The sequence below is a fragment of the Parasteatoda tepidariorum genome, chromosome 2 (genome assembly GCF_982258835.1).
Source record: "Parasteatoda tepidariorum strain Cologne lab strain chromosome 2, Ptep-v5.0, whole genome shotgun sequence".
Lineage (NCBI taxonomy): Eukaryota > Metazoa > Arthropoda > Arachnida > Araneae > Theridiidae > Parasteatoda > Parasteatoda tepidariorum.
In genome coordinates, this window is record NC_141756.1 from 21,480,137 (window position 1) to 21,504,407 (window position 24,271).

Sequence of the window (24,271 nt, forward strand, 5' to 3'; positions counted from 1 at the left end):
ATCTAAACTGCTACAGCTAAAGTTCCAGGAAATGATTTCTCCAATTCTGAACATCTATCATTTCTCACTACAATTACCCTGTTGCTGTTATTATGCATTCAGCTTTATATATCTCTTTCAGGATCCGAAAAATTCCCGACGCTCCAGCTCTAATATATATATATATATATATATATATATATATATATATATATATATATATATATATATATATATATATATATATATATATATATATATATATATATATATATATATATATATATATTACAATTCTTAAGAAAAGAATTGAATCTAATAAATCCTTTTTTTAATCTTAAATCATTATAAATGTATCTTAATACCGAGAATAATCTTTCTACAGCAAGTTTGCCTAACTGGCAAGGCTGTTGCAATGCGACAGGCCTAACAAATGTCCATAGGATACAATGAAATTGTTGGTGCCCTGGAGCATGAGAAAGCTTATAGCTCCAGCGTTAGAGAAAACACAACTCCGGGTCCCTAGTCGCTTTAGACGTAGTTTTCCTCTGTTATTACTTATATATTCCCCTTTAGACTGTTGTTTTCCGCTGCTTTTAATTGCATGTTCCTCTGTTAAATGTTGCTTCCCGTTGTATTACTTTTATGTGCCACTTTAATTATTTTATTCTAATAACGTTGTTTTATTATTTTAAATTTTGTTTTGAACTATTATTTCTTTTATGTGCCCCTTTAAAAGTTATTTTTTCTTTCTTGTTTAAGTCTTCTATTATTTTGTTTTGATGTTGTTTTTCTTTTCGTAACTTGTACTATGAAAATTGTCGTTCTTTTATTTTATCCATTTAAATGTTTCTTTCTCTTATTTTTATTTAATTTGCTTAATTATTTTTTTATTATATTTGCATTCTTTTTTTTTCTTTTTTTTTTTTTTTTTTTTTGATCACACACTTTTATTCCTTAATTTAAAAAACCGAGATAGTTCGGGCTTTTTCAATTCTTATACAGAATACTTGTTAAGAAACCTCTACCCCCGCCATCTTGTATTTTAGGTTAAATTTTTAATTGTCTTTTATTTTTGATATTTTTTTTGCACTTAACAAGCACTTGATATAGTATTATAAGACAGCACAAAATCTTTTTTAAAAAAAAAAAGGCAGAAAATAAATAGGTCATTTTATTAGATTAGGAGAAATAGAAGTAGATAATGTTTAGAGCTTCTATGAATTTTTCATCAAACTTTTAAAGCTGTAAAATAATGCGATTATTTGGTTTTCAGTAAGTTATTTTAAAATTACGAGTTAGATTTCTTAAAATCTAATTTTATTACTAATTAAACTGACAAAAACTGATTTGAATGACGCTAAAAATTATTTATCGTGAAATGCATAAGAACAAAGATATTTATCAAAACTCTAAATGACAAGCAAAACTGCCAAGCGAAAGATATTGCCAAGTAGAGTAAATATCCTATATTAATTTATTTGTGAAAATTTAAAAAAAAAGGCTTAAAATCATTTTTAGAAGGTAGCTGAGTTCTATCAGTTTAGAAAATAAAGGCCTCTTAAGTTAAAAGGTTAAACATTGTTTATTATTGTATCACCACTTTGACTACTTGATCTCGGTTTAAGCTATATTTCCCTCTTTTAGTATTGTTACTTTATGTCATTACTTTTATTATACTCCGTTAAATGTTACTTTTCCGTTGATACAAAGCGCGCCTGCTGATCCCTGTAAATGTTGCTTTGCCTTCCTATTACTTACTTGACTGTAAAAACACAGTTACAACATTACTCTTTAGCAAAAATCCCCTTTCAGATTTAAACTTGCCAAATAAATGATGCGTTATCTATTTTTAACTTTTTTGTTTCCCGCATTGATGCATACAGTTTTTTTTTTATATTTATTTGAGATAGTTTTTAGATAAAGAAGTAAAAAAAAAAAAAAGAAAATCTTAGTAACTGTTCACAGTACACTTACAGCATCGAGTAAAAACCAGGGCTGTGTAGTCGTCGGAGTTGAAGAAAATTTTGCAGGAGTCAGAAGAATTTGCTAGACTTTGACTCCTGTTAACTAAATATTTGCTCCTGTAAATGAAAAAAAAAATAGACCGAGACAGATTTTGATTTTATGAAAATGAGATTGAGATAAGCATTTACTATTATGTAAACAAAAATATGACTCAAATCTGAAATATTTAAATTGTTACCAAATCAATCATATTTGAACATGTTGAATCTAAGTATTAAAAAAGAGCACAGAAAGTTATTAAAACTATTGAAAAATTGAGATTAATAAATGAATTATTAATAAGTTATATTTTAGTATATCAATTCCAAATCCAAAATTATTTAACTAAGTATAAGTTAATTAAAAAAAATATATTCGAATTAATTTAATGAACCTTCGTAATGGTTTCCTTGTTTATGAATATTCCCTAATAGTTTACTTGAGTATAATTGAGTTATAATCACTAAATAGCCAAAAGACATTAATATGTTATGTGCGTGGGAGCTAATTATCAATATTCCTTTTCTTAATATAGTTTTGCGCAATTTCAGTATCTTAAACAAATATATTTTTAAGAATTCATTTCTTCATATGATACAAAATGTAATTTTAAGGGAAGTTACTTTTATAATAATCGTATTAATATTTTCCTATGATTTAGAGGAAATTTTACCGGAGTATTATTTGGAGTCAAACATATTTGCAGGCAGCAAAGCTTTAGTAAAACTATTTTGGATAGATCAATATTACTTTCGAATTTAAATTATTTTTACATTTGTTTCAATTTTGGGTGCCCGAATTAAATTAATCAACACTCAAGATCATATGTATTTGATAACTGTACTCGCAGTATTATCATGTTCAATATTTATAGCTGGGATAATTTTGGTATTATCGTAATTGTCGTTTAACGATTATCAATAATAATCGTCAAATTATTGTACTCAATTTTTATCGTGTCGTTGTTTCTAATGAAGACAAGCCAAGCTCTCTAGCCATTGGCCTTTTGCAATTTAAGTCAGGAAATTGCGCTTTTCGTTTGTTGTTGACGTATGCCATTAAGGCAGAGGGGGTGCGATTGTTTTTGTTTTCCAGTGGTGCCATCTATGGCCAAGAATTCGACTTCTACCACATCCATACGTCACACCCGTTTACAGGGTGGACCCATTCATTCTTTGGCCTGATGCAAAGAACGATCAATCTCCAATTCAGTACCCCCAGAGGTTTTGATTTGTTATGGAAACATGGAGGACTTTGAGACTCGACACATTTAACGTGCATCAGTCACCATTTACTACACGGGAAGTCTTCGACCGGCAGAGATCGAACCCACGACCACTTGGACATGGGCCCAGTGCCCTACCAACCAGGCTATCCCGGCCCTCGCTTTTCGTTTGACAAGAGAGTACTGCAAAGGTGAAAGTATGTCTTAGCTCAGAACCCCAAGGATGGTTTGGATTACCACTTCTTCGTGAAGATACTCTTCAATTTAGACATAGATCTGAAAAGAAAGAAAATTTCTCTAGTTTCCTGTACCATGGTACTGACCACGGGATGATGCATGCGATATGCTTGCTCGTAAAATCTGTTGAATCGAAAGATTTTTTTTTTCTTTTTTGCTATTCCTTGCGAAGTTACTGCTGTGAATAAGGATCGCTATTTATTGTAAAATATTTATTCGTGATACATCGCCCTGCTCCTTTGATCTTAATAAATTTAAAAAAATAATTTATGCATTGTTTCATTCGTGTATTTATTTAAAATATTGAAAGCGTTATCTATATTTATGAGAAAAAGAATTGTAAAAACAAAATTTGACTTTTTTAGTTGTACACTGTACAGAATAGGTTGGGAAGGGTGCAATAGTAACCCTTCTCAATTTCTGGACATTTCTATAAATTTATTCACGTGCGCCAAAGTTTTAGAAAAATTGATTTTACAATCATAATTTCATCATTACTCCTACTGTTATTGCCAATTGGTATAAAATCGTTTTGAAAATTTAAATTTCTTTTGTGTTCATTCAATGAGATGTCATTTTTATAGTACCTTCTATCACCGTTTTTCTCTGCTTCATTGTTTTTATATGAGGATTTAGTTACGCTACTGATTATTCACACTTCGCTTGTAGAATTAAAGGCTTCTGCGAATTATTCTGAATTATGTTTTTCTAATGAGTTCAAATTTTTAATAAAACTGGATTTGCAATTACCATTACTCTTACAACAAGCCGTGAGGATTTTAATGTTTCTATAGTTTCGTGATTTATATCCAATTAAGATTTAAAACTTAAAATAAAACTGGATTTAGATTTTTTTTAATCATTTTTCTATCAGCTTAAAAGTTACAAATTTAATTAAACTGAATTTACAATTTTATTATTACCAGTACCCATTGAAAAAGATTTTAACACTGCCGCTAAGGATTTTAGAGATTCTGCAAAATTGAGTGAATTCTATCAGCTTACGAGTTACAAATTTAATTAAACTGAATTTACAATTTTATTATTACCAGTACCTATTGAGAAAGATTTTTAACACTGCTACTAACGATTTTAACGCTTTTACAAAATTGAGTAAATTCTATCAGCAAACAAATTACAAATTTAATAAAGCTGTATTTAAATTTTTTTTTTTTTTTTTTTTTTACCAATAACTATTGAGAAGGAATTTAACACTGCTGCTACTCTCTGCTATTTTTTTAATCAATTTATTTTCATTTGTCCCAATTCTGACAGAATTGAATTATCAATTATAATTTACCAATGCCTCATTTTTGCTAGAACTGAAACAAAAGACGTATCAAAACAAGTCCGGGAACGTGTCAAATGTCTGATGAATATTCGATGTTCCATTGTCCAGTGTACATCCAATAGATATCCTTCCAGCTGCAAATGTTAACAACAAACGTCTTCCTCCAAATGTCCCTTTCGATAACACATTTGAAATTCAAAAGAGCCGGGTGTTGTTGTAGTCTCACTTTTGGGTTGTGACTTTTCGAAGTGAAAAAGGAATAAGATGACTTCGTGTGACGGAAAGAAATCAAAAGATTCGAGGAAGGAGGGGGATGGGAAGGATTGGTCTGCTTTCTGCTCACGCCAGTTCCAGAGCGATGAGTAATGTTCTTTCCCCGGAACAGATGAAAAGAAGATCATCTTTCTGGAATTGATGTCACGATCGATTTCTTTCTTTCTTCCTAAAGTCCATCTTTTCCTCCGCTCCTCCCTTTTCTTCTCTCTATGTTTCCTTTCTTTTTTTTTTTTTTTTTTTTTTGTTTCTTTCCTCATTCCTGTGTTTTTTTGGTTCTATTTTTCTGTTCGACTTTATGACGTCTTTTTCCCGTGTGGTCATAATTAAATTGGAGTAGTTGATTCGCCCGGTGGAAAGGTTACCAGGAAAAAAAAGGAAGAAATTTTGATGTTGAATCTTGTAAACTACTTTCTCCTAATCGAATTATGTTCTTGCAAAAACTCTCTTTTTTATTCAAGAAAAAATGACGTTTAAATGGACAGTTTTAAAGTGCTTCGTTTTAAAAATAAAAAAAAATTATGTTAGGTTTGTCGGGAAGTTGATTTAAATTGTTGTTTTGAAAAGGGTCTTATGACATTCTCTGTTATTGTGTGTGTCAGTTATGCTTGAAATCTAAGATAAAACGTCAGTCCTATTTTTAAATTTATTAGCCGCATGACAAATAAAAACACGCATACGTATACAGTGTGTCAAAAATGTAAATAAAAAATCAAATATTGCAAAAAATTCGTATCAGGAGTTGAGTGTGATACCCTTGTATGCATCTTTTAAAAATATTTCACGTGCATTTAAGATTTTTAACCTGATACAAAATTTCTAGCGATATTTGACCGTTTTCATGCACCTTTCTTTTTTAGTTATTATAGCTATTGTTCTCTCACAGGGTTCGTAATAGCTATTCGCTATTATAGAGAGAATAATAGCTATTATTCACTCGCAGGGCTTTTTGTGCTGATTTTTTTTTAATTTTTGTGCGCGTTCAGAACTTCACATTTTCTAGGAATTCAAATCGTATTTTTTAAATAATCGATTTAAAGAATTGAATTTTCGATCCAATATCTTTTTATTTTAATTGCTTTTCATTTCGATTAATAATGCTGATAGAAAACGCGAAATTCGATAGCTCAAACTTAAGAACCACCGCTAATTGTATACGTGGTTCAGGCATCTAACCTTACAGATAGAATCTTCAAACTTTTTGGAAATTCTATATTATGTGATAATGTTATTACAAATATTGATGAATTTAAGTGCCATACGCTTAATTTTTTAATTTCATCAAACGCAGTACAGCTCTTGTAAGATATATTTCAGTAGTTTCGGAAGCAATTAGTCTGATTAAAGGGATGGAATCGAAGAATATTGTACTAAGCACTGAGGTTCGTTCAGCACCTCTTAGAAGCCTCAGCACGGATCAATTTAGTAGTCTGACGTAACGAACACAACTGCGCAGTGGATGAAAAATAAGATAGATGTCACTACGTTCGGGCTACGAAGTTGCGCAGTGATGGAAAATACGAAGGATGCCATTACGTTGGACTACTAAAGGATCGTTGGATACGTTGATGATACGTTGGACTACTAAAGGATCAAATTTCTTATTTACGGTAACCCGCACTGAGACCTTCTCTTTTTTAGGAGGTATTAATTCGTTCCGATTGAAGGTGAATGAAACAGTCCGTAAGACGAAAAAAATTTCTAGCAGAATCTTTTAGAAAATACAACTATTTCTAGCTATTAATTACTGCTCCAATAACAACATAATACGGCAAAACACAGGCTTTGCGACCTCAGACGGGTCAATTAACTCACTAGGAACTCGCTGATCAGAACGTTATTGCAGGCAGCAGAATCTTTTCTGTGACTTGACTTGTTCGGTGTATTTATGGGTAACTACTCCTTCAACTGGAAGTTAGCCATATAGCGACTGGGATGTTGGCATAGAAAAGTTGAAGATATATGAGGCAGTTGACTGCTGAAGTAGCATATTGTGTTGCACAATTCATGTAAATTAAGAGTAAAATAGATATAATTAATAAAAAAAAAATCCATGAAAAACTTAATATGTATCTGATAATGTTAAAAAGCAATTAATAGTCAATTAGGGGAATCTCTCTGTGAGGCACACTCCTATTTATATAGACTTGGCGACAAAACCCTGTTACCAAACGATTCTCGTAATAATTTCAGTACTGTCATTTTGCTGATAAAATGGTCGCCAAGATGATTGCTAAGTTCGCAAAAATTTCGCCAAACTGAGTGTTCCATAAGAAATACCTTACTCTAAATTGCTTTCAATTTCCGCTGCTTTCTAACAAATTTTCTAATTAAATTGTTTATTTAGGATCCGTTTGAGATAGTTAGCCTCATAACTTAATATTCACACAATTATACGCAAATTTACAAATGCGTAACCGTATTGACGGAGTCATGTCCACGACAAAAAAATTTGCTACAGGAAACAAATACTAGGATGTCGGAATAATTAAGAAAGCTTCAGAATTAAAAATTATTTTAAAAGTTATTTATGTATCTTTTACATCCAAGTACAAAAGTACATTGCCAGTATAGGTGTTACTCTGAAACACATTAAATGCGCATGCAAATCGGATCATATTCAGGAGTTATTCGACTATCCCTTGGAAGTTATACCCACATATTTTATCTTTTTCGTTTGTATATTGGTGGAATGTCATAAAAGACTTCATCCTACGGTATCCTTCATATTCTGTGGTTAAAATCGATCCCTTAAAAGAAAAATCTAGACTGTTGTGTATCACCCATTTCTGCTAATTCCCGTCTGCTTTTGTGTTTTCCTTTTCAAAACTTGTCATATTTTCTAGACATGCTGTTTATATTTAAATTTCACCCTTCATGTCCAATTTACCCAAACTGTTTCCAAAATAAACAAGATTATACATTATATTTTTTAATATTATTTACTCGACCCAGTAATATTGAAGAAAAATGACTTGCACTGTGTCTTCTCATCTCTTCTAATGTCAGTCTCCGATTCCTTCAAGGAATAATTCCACCTGCATACGAAATCCAATTTGTATAAATCCATAACAAAGAATCCGTTCTTTTCATTTTCTCAGTCTCCCCGTGCTGAAAAGGGAGGATTCGTTATTAAGATCTTTGTTTTGCTTTCGTTTCCGATTGTATCACGACGTTACCGCTGACGGAATATATTATGCTGATTTTCTTTTCTGGGCACAGCTGGCATTCTCTTATTACCTTCCAATTTTCAGGGCTTGTCACGTCTCTTCGAGTGCACGTTTCATGAATGTGCTTATAGACGAAAGTGCTTCGTTCTTGTTTTTAGTACTCATTTCGAACATGATGAAGTGGTTATTCTGAATAATTGTCTTTGGTTCTAATTTAGAACCGTCTGTTTGCGTACAAGGTTTGACTGGAAAGTAATATTACTGAGTCGATTAATGTATTGATCCGATGGGTGCAGCACATTAAAAGTTTTAAAATAGATGTTCTCCTTTGTCTATAGATCGGTTCCAGCAAGGTGTCCAGGCATGAATGGTTTCTCGGTAGATCCTTTCTTTCTAACTGTGGGAAAAGCCATGTCCACACCTTGGAGCCGCTGGAAAATCTCTGAATTCTGAGAATAGGTCAGGAATCGGGTCATAAAGAAGGCTGATATGCAAGACTCGTTGTTATACTGAAGTTTCTAATCGTTCGCGATGCACACTATTTTTGAATTTTCGCCTTTAAATGAAGGCTCAAAAAAAATTGAGTTCTAGAATTCAGTCACACTCTTTGAATTGTCGTCGATGGAGGTCTCCCATGGCCTTCTAGCGCGACCTTCATTACTGACCTCTTCATGGATATCGGCTTTCATAAATTGTCTTTAGACTTGGCATTCCCAAAACAGTCATTACTAAAAGTTGTTTATATCATTGGAAAAATGTCCACTACGAGCTTTTCGAGTACTGTACGAAACTTGGCAAGAAGAAAAAATCAGTTTCTGAAAGTAGTCCGTATGGTCGGAGATGAATAAAGCAACCACGCGCGTGTAAGTTAACAGCTTTGCAATGCCGGTATTTTGTCCCCGACCCATTGGTACCGTTCTAATATTACGTAAGCATATTTTTGAAATTTCGTTATAATTTTGGACTTCCCTTCCCCCTTTGTCAGTCAAAATAAGCAATTCACAAACCCTCTCCCATGCTTACGTTATTTTAACTTTTACTATAGTTATTCAGTTTTCGGATTAAATTCCAATTAACGGTGCAATTCTGCATTAAACAAGGTCAACGTTTTAATTCATTTTAGAAAATTTTCAGTCTAATATTCTTAAGGAGGGAATCTTTGTGTTTAAAGCTCTTGACCTATGAAACTCCTCGAAAAAATTTTGTCCCAATTTTTTTTCCCCGAATTCAACTTTTATTCCAAATTTGAAGTTTTTCCATGGGTAATGTTTTTGTTACGCGCTTAATTTTAGTTTTTAAGAAAAGTGTGAAATTTAGGGGATTTTAATGTCCTACGTAAGCATTGCTCATACCCCTCCTTCCCCCCTTGTCAACAGAAATAAAGAAATCACAAACCCCTTCCCCCCTTTAACTGCTTATATTTAAACCGAACCAGCATTTTTTTTTTTTTTTTTTTTTTTTGTGAAACATTTGTCTGTTTGTCACTGAAGCTATAATTATAAAATATTATTTTTATAAATTCCATTACTATTATTTTTATAAATTCCATTAGTAATATTTTTTGGAAATGCTAACTTATATGCTTTTTCTTTCTTTCTAGATTTTATAAATAGGCCAGGAGGCCATCCACCTGTGAAAAGATGTTGGTGCAAGCTGCTCGACACTGCCCGCAGCATGTGCTGGTGTCCCTCTGGAGGCGGAAGAGCCTTCTCCTGGGTTGTGTCATGATCATGTCCGTTTTTGTAGTGTGCCTACAGTTCAGCTCCAACGCAAACAATGGTCATTTGGTGGCCAATGGACTGCCAGATTCTCGGAGCAGAGACGAAATCCCTCTGGGCATGGTGGGCGTAGGTGGTAGTCACAAAACTCTGATACCGAGAAGAAATCTTTCTGCCCTTAATCAGAGACAGGATCAGAACTCCATTGGTGTGGGCATCGTCAAGCCTGGTCAGTTAGTGGACATGAGTGGAAAACCACCGAGGTAAGTTTGGTGTTATTGAAATCATCGGTTTTGGGAACTTTGAATAAAAATTATTTTGTATAAAAACAAATATTTTCAACACTGAATCGTATTATTTATGTTTTGATCCATAATAAAGTTTGAATTTACTATTGATGGTAAATTGAAATATATTTCTATTCAAGTTGAACCAAACTCAAGAAGTATGATAATATGCTTCATTTTAGCACCATATTAAGGTTGCAATAAATTTGACACAGCACTCCTCAAAATTTCTAACAGTGTTCTCTCAACTAAAATTTTTCCCTCGGATGTTGAAGTTACAAGTCATGGTGACATATATATGGAGACATGTATGACATATATGTATGGAGGATTCTTTAAAATCTGGGGTTAAAAAGTACTACAATTGCATTGCGAACAGGTACGGGACTTGGGTTTATGTCCTCTCGCTCAAGAATTTCGATCCTCGTATTTGAGTTCGCATTCTGATTAAATAAATATAGGGTGCTTTGGGACTTGCTTTCCTTGTTTTATTGACTTACTTTTTTCTCTCGTTATTCTCCTTTTTGCTTTTGTGTCGTTCAATTTTCAGTACCATTTGTCTTCATTAACTTAAGTATATATTATTGCAATTTTTTAGTATAACTATAGGCAGCATAGTCTTGCGAGTCTACTGGGACATTAAACTGCACAATTTAAAATTCAAACACAATGAGCTCAAGTATTACTTTTTTTTTTCAACTAAAAGTTTCATTCGGATTATGTTGTTTCTCAAAGACTTATGCCACCATTTAAATCGTTGTATTTTTTTTTGTATTGTATGTCATTGTAAATAAGTTTACAAATATGTATAATTTTACAGATATCAGCAACAGCAATCTGGCGGAGATCCCAGAGCGATCAACTACGTCGGCTCACCAGACAACAATCGAATTCAAGTGTACGGGGATGGCAAAGCAGTGCCTAATAACCCATCCAACAACAATTGGCAGGACCAGCAACAAAGTAAAACCTGGCAAAACAACGGAAACGGTGGCAACAATTACTATATACCCGCTCTGAGAGTGGTCCATTTTGATCTGAAAGGGGCGCCACCTAAAGTGTCTTACTTCAAGCAAATTTTCCCTGTTCTGAAAGAAGCTGGCGCCAATGCTATCCTACTCGAATACGAGGATATGTTTCCATTTACTGGTCCCTTGGCGCCAGTCTCCGCCAAGAATGCCTATTCCAAAGAGGATATCCAGACCATATTAAACCTGGCCAAAACACACCACTTTGAGGTCATTCCACTTGTTCAGACCTTTGGTCATCTGGAATTTGTGCTGAAACTGAAGGAGTTTCGAGACCTGAGAGAGGTGGATGACTTTCCTCAGGCCATCTGTCCTTCGAGGAATGAGTCCTTCAACTTGGTGGAGCACATCATTGATCAGGTGATGGCTTTGCATCCGAACATAAGGTGGTTGCACGTGGGATGTGATGAAGTTTACCACCTTGGATACTGCAGCAAGTGCATGAGGTTGGATCGAGATAATCTCTTTTTGTCCCACGTGGCGAGAGTTGCTCGTTATGTGAGAGACAAACATAAGGTATGTCATATGCCATTTGTTTATCATTTCAAGTATTTTTGCCTCCATAATTTATTTTTAGAATATGCTGTAAATTGTAATCCAACTATAGAAATGTCCAAACCAGAGGCTGAACTATGTAATTTTTAATAACATAATTCAATTAATTGGGTACTTGAAGTGAAGTGAAGTGATTATGCCTAACCACGTGATTTAAATCTAATTTAATCGAATATCTGTAAGCGACGTCACGCGTGTGTCGAACCTTATTGGCTTCTGAATCGATAAACGCCTCGATTTACCTACGAAGTAGTTTATCTAATAGCTGTAATTAGTTGTGAAGGGCAACCAGTTGTTTACACTATTCCTAATGGATGATTATTATTCAAATAAAAACTTATTCCTGTTGACTGTTACTAGTGATTGGTTGGTGAATTTTCAGTGAAGTGAAGTGACGTTATTCTTAGACGCCAATTTAACAAATTCTCCGGGATCGAAAACAGCATTCGTTAAACAGACGCTATTTCTAAAATCGATGATCAAAAAAAAAAAATGTCTGCTCTTACCTTAATCAAATATGCAAAAACCCATCATTAGGAATTGCACTCTTTTTTAATTCAGAACTTGAAAATTCAGCGAATAGTTTACACATCAATTAATTTGAAATTTTGAAGTGTGTAATGTTAAACAATCTCCTTGATTCTGGAAATATTCTTTTTCCACTTTATGGAGAGAAATTTCATCCTGCTAAGGTAGGTATGTTTTCAGTTCCCATTCCAGGATAAACTTATTTTCTTTTTTTCTGTTGAAAAATTATACGGTATTTATTCGTTAAACAGGAATTTATGGCTGATTGGCATTTATTTTAAGTGGAAAAACTGAAAAACTCATTGAAGCTCGAAATTCTGAGAATAAAAGTTCTTAAAATCGACTGAATTTTCTTGTTAAAAATATAAATTTGGAGAAAAAGTGGTAATAATGAAACCTAATTGTTTTAATATGAAAATGTGATAAAAATGTTCGTCTGAATTGATTCAGAAGGCGAACTTAGCTGGAGAACTTAATTTACACATATGTTTAAAACGGTTTTGAATTAGAAATATTTATTTATATTTATATGAGCCATGTTGTTATTCCGAAATATTTTTTTAATTCGAATTTTTACATTTAACCTTCAATTTTTCATGCCTTTTTCGACAGCGAATATTTAATTTAAGAAACGCAAAATTATCAAATACTTGATAATAATACTCTTTTATTTCCTCTAGAAAATGAAGTACATCCAAAATATGTTCCCTTCTTTTGAAATAACATAAATGTTTAACGAGTGTGCTTTCGCATGTGAAAGTGTGACCCAGGTGATTGATTATATATTTTCGTAATGGTTAATTACAATAGTAGTTATACGTGATTTTAAATACGTAATAGGGAGATTTTGCAAATTTTCGTTAACTCCCGTACGCAAGATTTTAAGCAATTGCGCATGCGCACTTCACTTCTGATGAAATTTGCATACTCCCGTGAAAAAATATCAAATTGACGTACTAAGTGAAAACAAGAGATTTCTCAAAAATCCATAAGTTAAAAACGCTTAAGTAGTGGAATATCGTTTTAACTTAGACTAAAAAATCAAAACGAACATTTACAATTGACGTAGACGATCTCTTCGTTCAACCAATTATAATATTACACGATGTATTTCTAAATTTCATCAATATATATATTTCTTCAAATTCGATTTCCATGTCTATGTTTTAAGTTCGAAAGTAGGCTTAAACAGAAAACAATTAAAAGCTAGAAACAGCGTGCTTATAGCTCTGTCTTTGTAACGTTAATCACGCCCAGGGCTAAAGAGAATAGAAGGGCTAGTTCACTCCGCTCTTAGAGCTGAAGCTTGAAGCTACGATTTCCCTCCTCATGACGTCACTGTGTCCACAGATCTCGGAGATCGCAAGCAAAGATATTATGATAACTTTGCATCTTTCTCTCTGTAAAAAGAAGTTACACTTTTTCTGATTATTAGCCTTCAAACTTTACGTAATTAACACATTATTTCCGTTCATAAACATAGTTCAAAAAAAACTTTCTTGGTTATTATATTAAAAAAATACCATTTTAAACTCATAAAAATGTTTTGCTAGTTGGTGAAAATGACACGATAAATACTTTATTTTAAAAAGTTCAGTTTTAACTTTAACTATTAAGAAAAATGAAGGCATATATCGACACTTTTTTTTATCTACATATTCTTTTATAACGATAAGTTAAGTTAAATTTAGAATCCCTGATTTTAAAAAATGTCGTTAATTTGTTCATACTAAATCATTAGAAACATCAACCTTAAACGCTAATTACTGAAACAAAATAATAATTTAGGTTCATAATGACATTAGAAATTTTATAATTGTTTATAGACATTTAAATTTACGATGATATAATTTATAGATATTTAAATTGAAGAGAATATAATTTTTTAAAAAAATCATAAATATTTAGAATAACTACATTAAAAAATATGTTATGAAATTAGGAGAATTTCAACTATATACTATATATTTTATTTATACTTTTTATTTACATTTTAATTTTCTTTGACTTTATCCATTTTTTAATTCTTTTCACCTGCCTTTCTTTATGAAGTAACGAGGTGGTTTCTATTTAGATAATGAATTTTTATAAAAGTTCTTTACGACAGAATAAACGTATTGCTGTTTTATATTAACTGTGTCATTTCGGAATCCATTCTTTACATAGTTGTTCATTTACTTTAGGGAACACGCGAAAAATTATACTTTTTCCTTTTGTTTTTGTATCAGAATTTTTTCAAGTTGCAATCGCGCAAACTGGCATTTCGATAATAGTTTTAAATTCTTGTAAGTTCACTGCAAAAACTGAGGAAAGTCATTATAGAAAATAACAAATGTCTTAGAATATCTCGCAAAAAGAAATGATCCAATATTAGTTAGAGCTAGAAAGGCCAAACGCTTCGTTCTTGAAGTAAAGGTGCGAACTTTGCACCAAAGTGACGTCGGAGGATCGGCGCGGCAAGAGATACTTCAAAGGAGTGAACCAGCCCTTCTATTGTCTTTAGCCCTGAATCACGCCAACCTAAACGTAAAGATACGTAGCATCTAAAATAAACGCGAGCACGCAGTTTCTTCTAATCTTACGTACAGAAGTGCGAAATCTCCCTAATATCTGTTGCTGACCCATCAAATTCGAAAAATTTATGAAGTAAAAATCGTGTTTATCTTCTAAACTAACATTAAAAGTAGTTACCAGAAATCGCTATTAGCTAGATTTTTTTTTTTTTTTTTTTTTTGTATCGCACTACACTACACTACTAACTACGAAAAAAAGCGACTACAGTAGTTTCACTATTTGTAGTGCGCTACATCCGACCGCTGTTCTCGGCCAATCAACTCGATGTAAAAGACGCTTTTTTTTATGTTTATTTCAACGCCATAAACATTTCAGTTTTGTCAATTTTCATCGTCATAAATTGATTTTCTCCTGTCGTTTTCCTGTCATGTGATCCTTATTCTTCTCTCTGTTATGCCTGGTATAAAAATCTATAGTTCGTTATAGTTTCGTAGAAAATAGATATCGATCAGTTATTGGGGGGGGGGGGGTAGTAATTGAACTTTTAACCGAGTACGTTGACTTTTGAAGATATGAATTTGCATGTCCTTCTAGAGCTATTTCTTAAAACGATCTTTTATCTTCTATTATCATTTTCTACAATACGTCGTAATAATAACGATAGATTTTTTTTTTATTCGATCTGGAATCTATTTTATCTTAATCGAATTTGTTCTTCTGAATGGTTTAGCAAAGAAAAAATACAAAAACTGCAGAATGAAGTTGTTTTGATTATATAAATCATCGAGGGGGGGGGGGAGACTGAGAAATCTGTAATTGAAACAATAGTTTGTTTTTTAATTTTATGGCGTAATTTTTATTTATTTTGATATTATCGCCAGGAAATTTTATTACGAAAAAGGAAACGTATTGGTAGATTTACTATATTGTTCATAAATTCCCCATTAAAAAATAAATATTAAAAAGAAAGATATTTGTATCTTATTAGTTTTAAAAGAATTCTGTTTTCAATAATTATTTCTGAATGAAGTTTTTATTTGAAGTCTTAACATAGTTTATGTGATGATCTTTTAACCAATCGATAACACAATGAATATATCTTATAGAGCAGTGGTTACCAACTGGCGGCCCGCGGGCCACATCCGGCCCGCATACTAAAATATATTAGTTGTCATTTGGCTTCGCGGGCCGCCAGTTGATAACCACTGTGAAAGAGGTAAAAGGGGTTCAAAATTTTATTATGTAGAGGTGGTCCGTTATGTTTGTCTTTAATACATATTTTTAAACAATTTTCTAAAAATGACAAAAAATTACTCACATCAAGAGTTGTAAATATTTTAAGCCAGGAAACAAAAAATAATAACGATATTGAAATCTAGCGAAACACTACTGCAAAAGGCGAGACAGAAACATCAGAACCTGTTTGATTGCTAGTGGAAATATAAAAAAAAAGAGAACGACTTGTAAGTTGAAGTTGTTTCTTATAATCACCTTTTATCAGGCAATCAAACTGAATATTTGTTGTTTTTCATCCCACCTTTCTTATTAATTATTCTTCAGATGTTAAAAGTGTTTCTTTTTTCCCTCACTTCACTAATTTAAAGCTCTTAATATGTATTTATTTTTTGGTAAATATTCTAAAATTGCACATTAATGGCAGCCTGTTTAGGAACAGCATGTGTTGTAATGCCCAACCTAAAATGTTTACACATAATCTATCTTAGTAGAAATCATTGTTATGTATTGGTCATTATTATTACGAAATATCAGCCCTCGACTCCATTGTTGATGATTCTTATGCATGATGATCTCCTGAATTCGAATAGAACCTCTGTTTTTTTCCATCACCCATCATTTGCACTAGAAGACCCCTCCCTTTATGGACATAACTCACTAATAATTTTAATGACATTTTTTTTTATTTGTCAAATGCCAGTTACATTAGCCGTTAAGCCATTAAACTTCTTGCTTGCCAATAGCGTTGAAATATACAAGAAAAATCTGTCAGTGCTTCACACTCGTCCAAATGTTCTGGCGTCATTGGTCGTCCACTATCACATATTACACACAAAGGTGAATCGGCAAGTCCAATGAGAAATAAATGATTCTGTAGACAGTCAATTGGCCATAGTCTAAAAGCTGCAACCGCAACTGTTCGCGGGTGGTCAGAAATAAAAGCTGAGTTTGTTAAAAGAACACTCCAAGGCTTGCCATCGAAGCTCGAGTGGCAAAAATTTTAATGATATGTTATGTAAATTTGGCTGGGACAAGATTATTTTAACCACAATATTTTTCTGAGAAACCTCTCGAACATACATAAACATTTGTACCAAGAAGGAATTAAAGGGGCATTTTTCCCTTAAATTGAAAAAAAATTTCAATTATTTTTCTACCTATTTTAAGCTTTTAGCTCACCCTTTTTCTGTTGTTGTTTCTAATGTCACTTCCTAATATCAAAACCATGCTTGGTGAAACCGAGCTAATTTTAGGCAGAGGGTGCGTTCTTGTTTTTCAGTGGCTCCATCTATAGTCGAGAATAAGACTTCAATCACACATGTCACTGCCTGTTTATAGGATGGATCCATTCATTCATCCACAGATCGTAATTTTGACCTGAGCCAGAGAATGATCAATCTCCAATTCAGTACCCCCAGGGGCTTATGGAATCAGGGAGGACTTTATGACCGGACAGATATGACGTTCACCTGTGCAGAATCTTCAGCTGGCAGAAATCAAACTCACAACCCCTTGGACATGGGCCCAACACCCTACCAACCAGACTATCCCGGCCATCGCCTTTTTTTTTCTTCAAATAATAAAAAATTCATCGCCAAGGCAGACTCTGAACTATGTCACTGATTGGAATAAATCAATCAATGTTTGCATTCGATTCCTATTAGACAATTTTCATTCGCATGCCACTCAAAACATATTTCTATTGGTTCATATCTGTAAAGGTACAGGTAACACTAAACAGGTAAGTGAAGTAAAGTCTCATAATGGCTTCAAAAGTCTCTTAATGGTCTTATAGCATTTGCCTCAACTTCTTTTGTTATTCAAATCTAGAAAAGAGGTTTAACCGTTTCTGCTATGTAACAAACCCTATTGGAGCACACTTGGTATTTATTATATATATATGGCAAAATTGGTATTTGTTTAGGTTTTGAACAAAATTTAGGCAAACATGTATGTTTTTGATTAACAATTAACTTCACTACATCGCAAAACGAAAAGATGACTTGTATAATTAGGCTAAAAGCGAAATGGAATTCCAAAGCCCTTGCAAAAAAGTTAGGGAGATTTACTTTTCAAGAGATTATTAGAAATTTGGAAGATCCCTAAGAAAAGTGGTGCCAGGGCCTGATTTTTTTTAATTTTATTGCAGGGTAGTGGTCTAATCAATTGTGTGTAACTAGTAGTTTAATCAATATTACTTTTTATCTAATGAAGTTACTTTATTATATTTTAGGTTATACCTATTGTTTGGGATGATATGTTACGGCAAATGCCCACTGAAAAGCTGAAAGAATTCCAATTAGGGACACTGGTTGAACCCATGGTTTGGACGTACGTCAAGGACGTTTACAGATTTGTGCCGTACAATGTATGGATGTCGTACAGCGAAGTATTTCCTTTCGTTTGGGCAGCGAGTGCTTTTAAAGGAGCATTTGGTGAAACTCTTACGGTGCCAAATGTGAAAATGCATTTAGAGAACAATGAAGCTTGGCTCGAAGTGATGGCCGAACAGCACAAGAAATTCAGCAACTTTAGAGGAATTGTTATTACTGGATGGCAACGATATGACCACTTGGCGACATTATGTGAACTCTTCCCTTCAGGTTTACCATCTCTGATCATTGACCTCCTTACTGTCACACAAGGTTATTTCAGCCAAACTCTGTTCACCAAATTCCACAATATTCTTCAGTGCACCGTGCACCAAAGAGTGCAAGTTGACTTTGAAACTGACCCACACTTGTGGCAGAGAGCTTCCTCCTGCTTCTTTCCTGGGTCCGCCGTCTTCCGGATGACACAGCATCACAGTGAAGCTGTCAAACGGGTGGACGATTATCTGTATGATGTCACAATACACAAAGCTTGGATGACAGAATACAATGTGCGCCACAACATTTCTAGTCCAATGAGAGTTGATGAAGGTCTTGCTGATTATTCTTCTGTTTATTACCCACTCACTTCTCTCGTACGAACAGCAAGAGATGCGCTTCGTGAAGTTTTTGACGAATATACAGTTGCTGAATGGATCGAACAAAACATATATCCTTACATTGTCAAGATGGAAAAACTTTGGAAAGAGGCCACAAATCTGAAGAAACCTAAAGTGTGGCCCAAAAGACCGCTACCACCCCTAGACTTGCTTAAGAAATATTCAGTGGGAGTAATAAACGAAGATGACGATGATTTGGGACATGCTGCTGCTTAAAATCAGCATCATGCCGACATAGATCATCGGTATTCTTCGAGTCACAAATGTATATTTATTGAAGATCAACATTCTGAATTCTTTCAGGATTTCCTTCATGTGTGCCTCTGTTTAGTGAGGCTGTTTCTGACAATAGCCACCTAGAAATTCGGATCTGCAGAAGCTGTAAGCATTATTTTAAATCGAGATATTGAAATATCGTAACTACACGAGTGCCATGTTGTATAAAACTGATTGGCTTACCACATGACAATGCAGAGTTCCTCATGATCAGAACTTTACAGCTATTGCAGAAAGGAGAAAAAAAACTGACTATAGTTCGAGTTTTATCGAACTATTACTTTACTTAATGCTGCAGGCGTGCGATTAAATTAGAACAAGTAATAATTTTTAGTTCCTGATACCTTTACCAACCCTTTAATTTAAGAGGGTTTTTAGATAGCAAGGCATCTACCGTACATGTGATCTCTAACTTTAATTATATTGGACAAAAGTATCTGACGTAGCAGCAGATACTTACATCTCTCACAACATTTAATATTTGCTCAAAACTGATTTCAGTTATTTGTTTGGAAATTTGTAACTTTTCCCCAAATTGGATATTGTTACATATAAGTCTGCTAATAAGCAGTCTCACGTTCATACGTGAACAAACGTGATAAATTGCATGACAAAGTTTTCTGAAAGAGTTAGACATTCTTGCTGTACAGTGTGTACGAGAAAATACATGTGTTTCTGAACTATTAGAAAATAATTGATTTCTTACAAGGAAAGTACCCGAAACGTGTCTATCTACGAACAGAGAAATCATCTATAAAATTTATCTATTCTTTTTGGCAATAATTATTAAGCAATAAATTATAAAAAATAACTACTTTAACTTTGAATATGTTGCTATGTTTATTTATTCTCAAGGCAAACAGCAACTCTTTTCTTTTATTAATTTTCCTTCTGGAAACTTTTAATTGTTGCATTTTAAAAAGGCTAAAACCGAAAGATAACATTTAAATATTAGAATACAAATACATTATTACATACATTATTTCATAAACAAAATTAAAAAATTTTGTAAACAAAAAAATTAAGCTTGATTTGCTACTGATATTTCAAACTAAAAATACTGCTGTTAAGTAAGGGAAAAAAAGTGCTTTAACTATAACAGTAGGCATTTGTTAATTTTACACAACACTAGTTCTACACTTATATGGTTATCACATTAATGTGTAAATATGAAATTCATAATACCTGAAATTCATTTACATCGTAATCTTGATCATTCACTCTAAATTGAAACTATAGTAAAATTGTAACTAATTGGCATTGACATTTTTGTGAAATTTTTTTAAATTCCTTTTACGATGTATAGAACTAGTAATTAGTTGTTTGTTTAACGTCACTATTTTTAAATTATTAACTGTAGGATAATTATAATTTATTTGAATAAGTTATAATTGTTTTTAAAATCCATGTACTTTGTCACTAATATATTTATATGAATATCAATTCTGTTTATAATCATAATCTAAGTGATAGATAGTTGTGTTCTTTAAATCAGTTTATATGAAGTTTTATTTTATATATGCATAATGTATTATTGTAATTAGTGAATTTATTAATTATAATAATTTATATTTCAAATCTAGACATTTTCATTCTTTTTTTCTTCTCACAAATCTCAATTCTTAATCATATTTTATTATAAATATTAAAAGCTTAATTCTGTAATGCACTGTATCAAATTACACAGTTACATGTCCAAATGTATGTTAATATTCTACATAGTTTATTTTTTAGTTTTAAGTTATTTCCAATAAACTACATCTGCATGAAAAAATTATAAAAATCATTATTTGCATATAATTTTATAAATGCAAGTAATTTTTTAATTCAAAAAAAAAAATTTACTATACTTTTTCTTAATTAAACCTCTTTTTCGTGCAATAAATAACGCAATATTTTCAATAGAAATGTTTAATGAATAATCCTTTTTTTTTGTTTTATAACTATAATCATTAACTCTTACTGCATAATTATGTTTTCCCTACTGAAATATACTTATCCAATTTTTACAATTTATCAATATTATGTTTAAGAGTATATTCTCGCTCACTGCCTAAATTGTAATTCTTTTGCAGTTTTAAAGAAAAATTGTAACAATTTTTTTTCTTCTAGTCAAGTCATGCCTAATTGCTTTAAACATAGGAAGGGAAAAATAACCTGAATACATGTTACTTAAGCAATTTTCTAATGTGAATGGGAAAGTAACTAATTTCTAGCACAAATATTTCAAAAATTGTATAATCATTTTTTTCAATCTGATTAACCAAAATTATGTTATATGCTGCTATTTAACTTTAATGATGTATTTTAAAAAATAACTGCTTGACAAAAATACTCACACCTTCAAAAGGAGAAAAATATCAAATATTCTGAATTAATTTTACTTTTTTATACATAATATTTTAAATCAGATCATTCAAATTGATTGTAAATTGAAAAATTTTTAATCAAATGATATAAATGTTTACAAAATGTTAGTGAGATCACTTTAAATTATTTCTTCATGTTGTCTTGTATAATAAATTTGTTTTTGTGTTCCAAATTTTTCTTTAGACATAAGTTAAATTGCTTTTTTTATTGTTCAGACAAGAGGGGGGGGAAACCTCATATTGCTTTACTTCCCAATATAATTGCGCCATTAAAAGAAAAAAAGTACCAAATTTTATGAAGTGAGGTATTGTTTTTACTTTTTTAATGGATTATATTTGTAATTGGTTCATTCAAATTGATTGTGAGTTGAAATAAATGTCAATCAAAGATGTAAATTTATGCAAATGTGAGTGAGATCACTTTTTTAAATCTATTTATTTCTTGATGTTGTCTTGTATATCAGAGTTCTAGTATTGAAAAAAATAAAATATAAAGATCACTGTTTTGAGTGCTGATTTTTCTTTATATCAAAAAACATTTAAAAATGTTTACAAAATTCCACTTCTTGAATAGTTTAATATGCACATTTAATATAAAAATTCACTGGAATCTGACAAAATCGTGGGATTCCTTTTGAAAATTCGCTATATAGAAAAATTCGTTTTAGAGATTTTTGCAGTTATTTGAATAAGTATTGCAACGTTTTTGATTAATGTGATAAGTTTGAAATTAATCTAATTGAATTCTTTATCAAAAATCTATTTCGAGATGTAGCATAAAACAAGCAAATTTCTGTTTGGAGATAAGTATGAAAACACAGGGATGAGATTAGCCAAAAGGCAAAAAAGCTGAATTTCTACACTAGTAAATTTTACGCAAGCGCAACCCTTTAATAATAAATTCCAGACAGTTTAAGATAATAAATAATGTGTTGACATACAATTGTGTACTAATCTATTATTATATAAATGATTACATTGATACTTAACATTTAGTGAAAATAAAAATTACCAATTGAAAAAATAAAGCTGGAAATTATATTTTTCCTCAGTTCACATAAGAGACTTATTACTTGAAAAACTACATGGTTTAGCAAATTAAAACTACTGAGTATATACATAAATATTTCATTTCTTTTAATAAATACTGTTATGTGATTTATAGCAAATGTATCAGTAATATTACTTTTTAAATTATTTTGGGGGAAAAAAAACTACAATGGGCAGAATCATTATGTTCATATTATAGTCTAATCTAACTAGAGCCCTGTGAAACATATCAATAACAGTGAAGTAGAAATATATAGTAACTCCTTAACATACAAAATTGCTATTTTAGCTTCAAAAATTAAATGACAATCAGCAACTGTTTAGATAATTATTTTTCATTTGATAAGAATTTTGCATTTTATAGCATAAATAACAACAATTATAATTTAAAATTTTGATGATGAGTTAATTAACTCCTTTTCCCCCCAAAAAAATTTATCACTTTTTAAGTGATTGCTTTTATTTGCTATATCTTCTATGTTTGCTATATTTCGTCGTTAGACCATCTTCAAACATTTTGTGACAAATCCTACTTTTTCTTCCTTGCAAGCACAGAATGTTAGTTTTGAATATATTCCCTTCCAGTTTCTCAGATGTCGATACTAATAATCGTCGTTAGAAAAACAATCACCTTTATAGTAACTAATTTTTAAAAAAATTTTTACTTCTTACAAGAATCGCGATAGTTGATCTTAAAATTGCGATGGATGCGAAAGATTGCGAAAAGATGAATAACAATTATGGATTTTGAAATCACATGAATATGAAACTAAATATACGATTTTGAAAATGAGAAAATACAAACTGGGATATAGAATTTTCAAAACGTGTAAATACAAATCACGATTCATAATTTTTAGATCGCGTAAATACGAATCATGATGCGTAATTTTTATATTGCATAAATAAGAATTATGATGCATAATTTTCAGAATGTGAATTTTAATGTCTTATTTTTAAATCACATATAAATACGAAAATGAATGTTTGATATTATAACCGCATGAGCAAATCAAGACATTGAATTTAAAACTCGCGTGAATACGAATCGCTACATTGGTCTTAGAAAGGCGTAAATACAAATCACAATATCGTATTTTTAAACCTCGTATATAAGAATCGCAACGTACAATATTCAAATCGAGTGAATAAGAATCGCAACAAGCAACTTTTATATCACGCAAATCTGAAAAGCTATGTTTGATATTAAAATTGTGCCGGCCGATGGTCGAGTAATTAGCGTGCCTGACTGCAAGCCATTGGCTGCTGGTTCGAATCCGGCGCAGGGCATGAATGTTTCACTCTGTGTTTTGTTTTCTATTGTGTGAATGTGGCCCGCCCTGTAAAACAGGTATGTGGCAGTGTGGCGTGGGCAATGTCGCTCGCCTCCGTGACTTAGGTTCTCATGTGCCCACTGGATAACGTTAAATGAGTAACATTTCTGGCATCTTCCTCGGTGAAAAACGTTAAAGTCCAGCCGTTAGGAAAATAATAAATAAATATTAAAATCGTGTGAATAAGAATGGGGATATTAGCAGA

At 32.0% G+C, this 24,271-nt stretch overlaps 1 protein-coding gene across 3 annotated transcripts in view; it reads left to right on the forward strand.

The window, feature by feature from the left end:
* Positions 1-22,191, forward strand: part of LOC107442412 (hexosaminidase D) — a 206,672-nt gene extending 184,481 nt beyond the window's left edge. For all 3 annotated transcript variants that reach the window (XM_043043133.3, XM_087156962.1, XM_043043134.3), the window contains 3 exons: positions 9,783-10,163; positions 11,008-11,731; positions 18,282-22,191. In XM_043043133.3, the coding sequence (XP_042899067.1) occupies positions 9,823-10,163; positions 11,008-11,731; positions 18,282-19,253 (2,037 nt within the window). In that variant the 5' untranslated portion in view covers positions 9,783-9,822 and the 3' untranslated portion in view covers positions 19,254-22,191. The remainder of the gene's footprint in view (positions 1-9,782; positions 10,164-11,007; positions 11,732-18,281) is intronic.
* The last annotated feature ends 2,080 nt before the right edge of the window (positions 22,192-24,271 follow it).